The 6,236-nt window shown below is 41.7% G+C and overlaps 1 protein-coding gene across 1 annotated transcript; it reads right to left on the reverse strand.

Annotated features, from left to right (window-relative positions):
* Nucleotides 1-4,362: 4,362 nt before the first annotated feature.
* LOC124299559 (intersectin-1-like) lies at nucleotides 4,363-5,120 on the reverse strand. The gene is made up of 3 exons (XM_046752821.1): nucleotides 4,925-5,120; nucleotides 4,592-4,880; nucleotides 4,363-4,390 (listed from the first exon to the last, which is right to left on the reverse strand). The coding sequence occupies exons 1-3, from the start codon at nucleotides 5,118-5,120 to the stop codon at nucleotides 4,363-4,365; spliced, it is 513 nt and encodes a 170-aa protein (XP_046608777.1).
* Between the last annotated feature and the right edge of the window lie 1,116 nt (nucleotides 5,121-6,236).

Consider the following 6,236-nt stretch of genomic DNA (forward strand, 5'->3'; position numbering starts at 1 on the left):
GATCGGCTGTAGCTTCTACATTGATAACTAAAACAGGAGCCGATGAATAAGAAAAGGTTTGTTTCACTAGCCAATCTTCATGAACCTCATGAATAGTTCTGAGTAGCTCTAAAGAAATACTCGATTCTTCCTCACGAGAACGGGAACTAACTCGAGCAAAAGAAGTTTCTGGGGAAACTCGCAAATAAACAATCAAATCTACTCTGAGCTCAGACGAGCGAATGAGAAGATCGAAATTTTTCATCAATAAATGAGATTCGAAGTCGCGAAAATTACCTAACCTTCGACGAGCTTCTACGAAACAATTGCTACTGAATATCGATCTTTCCATCACCTTTACAGGCAATGAAGTCGTCTGCAGATGTCTGTCTAACATAACCATTTCAGCGAAATGCTGAAAATAATAGCAATAACGATCTGGGTTCTGATGCATCAAATCTAAAAGATTAATTTCAGCTACATCTCGATATTCCTCAAGAGGTTCTAAAAGTGCACAGACCTGGCGATCTGCTAAAAACCTCTCAGTGAAAGTTGTTTTTCCGCATCCGATATTTCCTTCAATAATAATCGTAAGCGGTCGAGTTTTACTCAAATGAATTCCAAAAGGCAAATTCTTCTCCCAATCGATGACCGACTGTAAAGAAGGTCAAGTCGATCACAGTCATCAAGGGTGTTCGTTTGAAGATCTAACCTCGAAGGATGTTCCTGGTCTTGAAGAGACTGTTCCAGGTTGATCTTGGAGGTCAAATTGCGAATGCAAGGAAGTCGCACGAGTTTTTCTAACCCCTAAAATCTGAGTAACCTCTTTCATCAAGGTTGACTCAAAATTTCGGCCTTGAGTAGTATGAAGTTCTAGGGGAACTCCGTGTCTACAAATCAACTCTTTAACGAATGCCTGTGCTACAGTGGAGGCTTCTTGATTAGCGAGAGGGACTACTTCAGGTCCCTTAGTAAAATAATCAGCAGTAACCAAAGCATATTTATTCCAAGAATGGGTTATCGGGAGAGGTCCGAGAATGTCCATCGCTATCCTTTCAAATGGAGCTCCCACGTTGTGAATTTGAAGAGAGCTTTGTCCTTTCGCTCGAGGTCCTTTCTTCGCCGTGCAGATTCGACATCTTCGACACCAATCTTCAACGTCCATCAGGCAACGGGGCCAAAAGTAGAAGTTGCGAATTCTTCCCAGAGTTTTATATGAAGCAAAGTGTCCGCCTGCAGGAGAATCATGATAAAGAGCAAGAATCTCCAGAACTTGTATCCTGGGAACCAAAAGTTGCCACCTGATTTCTTTCAAGTCTGCAGATTCCCATTTTCGGTATAAAATTCCATCAATTAAAAGGATAGAGTCCCATTGAGCCCAATAAATTTTCAAACCTGGCTCGGCTAAAGATATATCCTGCTCGTCCGGGCGAGTTTCCTCTTCTTTCCAAGACTTCACTTGAGTCAAAGTGTCGTCCTCTTGTTACGATTTTCTCCATTTCTCCTGGTTATTTTCGAGAAAAATCTTCCGTATCATAAGAGAGGGGTCACGGTTTTTCTCTAATCGTGCACACTGTTTACACTCTGGCATTTCCTCGCAGGGTCTCCGAGAGAGAGCATCGGCGTTTCCATGACGAATTCCTGCTCGATGACGAATATCAAAATCGTACTGACCGAGCCTTTCTATTCATCTAGCTACCTGGCCTTCGGGAGATTTGAACAAAAGTAGCCACCTTAGAGAAGCATGATCTGTACGTATCAAAAATCTCCTCCCGTACAGATAATGGTGAAAATGTACTATGGTCTTAACAACAGCTAAAAGTTCTCTACGAGTGACACAATAATTCCTCCCAGTTTTACTCAAAACTCTACTGAAATAGCTTATCACTCTCTCCTGACCTCCCTGAATTTGTGACAGAACCCCGCCTCTTCCTGAAAGAGAGGCATCCGTCTCTCAATTGAAAGGAAGTTCAACCTCTGGATAAGCTAAAATCGGCGAAGAAATAAGATTTTCTTTCAATTTCTTGAAAGCCTCTTCGCATTCCGGGGTCCAGTCAAAAGGAATCTTGATTCCGGTCAAGTGATGGAGAGGTTTAGCTATACTAGCGAAACCTTTCACAAATCTTCTGTAATACGTACAAAGGCCTAAAAAGCTTTGAATTTGTTCTTTATTCTTAGGTGTCGGCCAAGAAGAAACCTTGTCGATTTTGGATGGGTCGGTCTTCACACCTTGTGCTGAGACGATATGTCCGAGGAAGCCTACTTCTTTCTGGAACAGAAGGCGTTTTTTCGGGCTCATTTTTAGGCCTGCTTGCTTCAGCCTAGCGCAGACTTGTCGGAGATTTTGAACTTCTTCTTCAAAGTTCTTGCCAAAAACGATTATATCGTCTAAATAGACGAGGCATATTTTGCCAGCGAGCCCATGGAGAATAGCCTCCATCATTCGTTCAAAGGTAGCCGGGGCATTACTCAAACCAAACGGCATAACCTTGAACTGCCATAGTCCTCCTAAACCCGTAACAAAAGCTGTTTTTTCTTTATCTAGAGGATCCATTTCGACCTGCCAGTATCCGCTCTGAAGATCTATGGTGCTGAACCAAGTTGCACCAGCTATCAGGTCGAGTGTCTCGTCGATTCTGGGTAGAGGGTAAGAATCTTTTTTCGTTGTATCATTCAGCTGCCTGTAATCGATACAAAATCGTTTGGATCCGTCCTTTTTGTTAACAAAGACGATTGGTGAGGCCCAGGGACTAGACGATGGTTCAATCACATCGTTCATTAGCATGTCTTCCACAAGCATCTTCACCTCTTCTCGGGCGTTGAGAGCGAGTCTTCGAGAAGCTTGTTTTATTGGTGAACTCTCTCCGACTTCGATCTTGTGTTTGACAGAAGTACATCGGCCCTTATCACCACTATCTTTGGCGAAAGAATCTATAAATTCTAGCAAAAGAGATTTAAACGATTCTACCTAAGCTGGATTCAACGAAATCGAAGATTTCTCAACACGGCTCTGTAAATGTAAAGGAAAATGCTGTTGAAAATCATCCTCTGGAAGTTCTATTTCCCGAATTCTAGGAGGAGTCCAATAAATTCCATTCCTATTCGTACAAAGAGTTATTTCGCGATTGTTTGAAGCTAGTGAATTTCTCTTGGTGGAGATCACACAGTTATGAGCTGTAAGAAAGTCTATTCCCAAAATACCTTCATCCTCTATATCTGCTATAAAAACCTTATGTGGAGAGTGGATACACCCATAAAGGTTAATTTGGACAGTAACCTGTCTTAAAACCGGGCTCGTCTCTCCAGTGGCTGTTCGCTGGGATGAAGAGGGAACAATCTGGTCATCGGATTTAAAGAGATCCGATCGAACTACGGGTACTTCCGCGCCGGTGTCTTCTATTACCCAAAGACAATCGACGCCATTTACAGTACCGCGCGCATAAAGACCAGACTGTCGTAGATCTCTAATTAGAAACTGTTCTCTAAGAGGGCTTTCACTTCCAACAATCTGCGATGATTTTCGCCCCGACAAATCATCCGAAATTAGTTTTTTCGGAGTTCCGAACGAGTTCCTGCTGAAGAGCTCGGCTGAGGATTTGCTTCCCCTATTCCTACATCTTTCTTACGCCAGTTATAAGAGTTCGGATTCGAATTCTGCATCGGTTCTCCATTAATTTTTTCAATCAGAAGACAATGTTGGCGTCATGTCCTATTTTTTTACAAAATATACAAGTCAAGCCGGTTTGATTTGTCATAACCGCGTTCTTAATTCCACGTTTGTTTTTCTGATCTTGAAAAGAACCACGATTTCTTTGTTCAAAATTATTGTTGTTATTTTTATTTCTATGATTTTGAGTCTTTGGCTCTTCCGAGTGCTCAAAACCTCGTTCTTCTGAGGTGTTTTTGGACACCTGAATCTGACGAAGCTTGCTCAACCCAAAATATTGTTTTCGCATTGCCTCCACCTCAAGGGCTTTGGCCGTTGCCTCTCGTAGAGAAGTGAGACCCGATGTCCCAACGGCCATTTCAATTTCTGGATCACTAATTGCGTTTAAGAAAGCTTGGGTCGCTAATAAATTACGAGACGGCTCGTGGTCTGGCAAAGCTACACGAGAAAGCCGTTCAATATCTTGGCTAAGTGACGCGAGGTCTTCGTCTCGTCCTTGTCTTCAGGTCTGTAATTGAGCTGTGTATAATTTTGTCAGATGGTCATTTCCATATCTCAATTTAAGTGCGGAGCTAAGTTTATCCTAATCGGAAATTTCTTTTTCAGACAATGCCGTTAAAACATTCAAAGCCAGCGTCCGAAGACAAGAGGCAAGCCTGTGGGCCCTCATGGCGGAGTCCCCCTGATTATGCTTCGCAATTGTGTTTAATTGACGTTCATACTCTGCCCATGGAATCTTTCCATCTAAAAATTAGCGGTTTCAAAGGATAAAAGTGTTTCTCGTTAATTTGAGAAGCAACCCCAGGAAATCTTGAATTATTTAATTGACTTAAATGAGAATAACGAGGTTGAACCTGAGACAGAGGCTCGGAAAAGCCAACCTCATTATTTACTGTTGTTCTACAAATTGGGGATTTATCTATTCCCCTAATAAAAGGCACAGACCTTGAGTCTCGAACATCCTGGAACCGTCCTGGCTGTTGGACCTCCTGAACAGCGCGAACGGGAACAGGAGAGGGAAGCGGAGTAGCGACTCTGGAACCTCGAGGGGTGACGGCCGGTTCTCCTGAGCCGTTCACCTGATGGACAGCCTGAAGAGCCGCCACAGTCGTCCAGAACAGTTCATGAAGACTGGTTTTGGATCGTTCTTGAGCTTCTCTATCTAGCCTCTGATGCTCCAACTGAGAGGCGAGTTCCCTTTCTCGTTGTTTTTGTTCTCTTCTCGCTGCTCTAACTGAGAGGCAAGTTCCCTTTCTCGTTGTTCTTGTTCTCTTTTACGCTGCTCCAACTGAGAGGCGAGATCTCTTTCTCGTTGTTTTTGTTCTCTTTTTCGCTGCTCTAACTGAGAGGCAAGTTTCCTTTCTCGTTGTTCTCGTTGATTGACGATTTCTTGCTTTTGCTGCTCTTGTTGATCAAGAAGCAGCTGAAGAAGTTGCTGTTGATGACGTTCCGCGGCCTCTTGTTGTTGGCACATGATCTTCAGCAGATCAATCTGAGAGATCGCCGAAGGAATTGGAAGAGGGTCCACTGAAGGTGATGAGATTGTATCGGGAACCCGCGGATTTTCCGTAATGGAAGGTTCTTCTCCGCAACTTTCCCTCCGACGAGAGCGTGTCTTACGACTATTGCTCATAGTTAAAGTTTGCGCACTGAATTGACTCGATTGAAAAGAAACTCAAGATCCCACTTCTGACGCCAATGTAACGTTCTTTGTCGTTACAGAAATAAATATGGATCCGCGAGTTTAATTATCAAGTCAAAATCAAAAGCGTGAATAAAATGTTGTGAAAAAGCTTCAATTGCGAAATATGTGTTTCTCGTTTAAAGTCTGAAACAAGACTGTTTCTACAATAATGTTGGTTGACGCAGCAACCTTATTCTTTTCAAAGACATAAGAGGTTTAAAAACGTCTTTTATCTGTGATGACTACTAGATCATTAAAAAGAGGCAAAACGGGTGATTTCACCTTTTGTAACAATATATTCTCTTCTAAGAGCACGCGAGGATTGATCAGCCGACGCATGATTGCGAAAGAGATAGCTGAAATTTTTCTCATCCGGGTTAATAATAGTCTGGTCGAGAAGTGAGTTTACTGAGAAAAATCGTTAGAATGGTCTTGAAAATATGGCGATTGGTGCATTGGATTCAGAAATTAAAATGATGAAACCGGTATTTTTTAATTAATCCGCCATTAAAAATTTCAATAGTTATAAACAAAAAACGAAAAGAAAAAAGGCAGTCTCCGTTTTATAGCTATAATTTCAAAAATATAAAAGATAAATGAATTTTGAAAAAAGATCCTAAAAGAGGAGGAAATTTCCGATGAAAAAGTCCGTACTCTCGGAATTCTAGCTTCATTATTTATAATTTTAATTTAACGTTGAAAATAGGGCTCCGCGCGGCCGTTTCGGTGCCTAGGCGTCACCGCCAAGCGAAGCATGCAACACAAACAATTTTTTTATAACATTCAATATTAATTTGAAAATTTGAATAAATTATAGTGTTATCTAGACACTTGAAGGAATGTAGTCTTACCAAAAAAAAACTTTTCACTTGATTTTCGTTTAAGTTATTTCATTGTTAATCAACT

Source organism: Neodiprion virginianus, chromosome 3, assembly GCF_021901495.1.
Source record: "Neodiprion virginianus isolate iyNeoVirg1 chromosome 3, iyNeoVirg1.1, whole genome shotgun sequence".
In the NCBI taxonomy this organism is placed as follows: domain Eukaryota; kingdom Metazoa; phylum Arthropoda; class Insecta; order Hymenoptera; family Diprionidae; genus Neodiprion; species Neodiprion virginianus.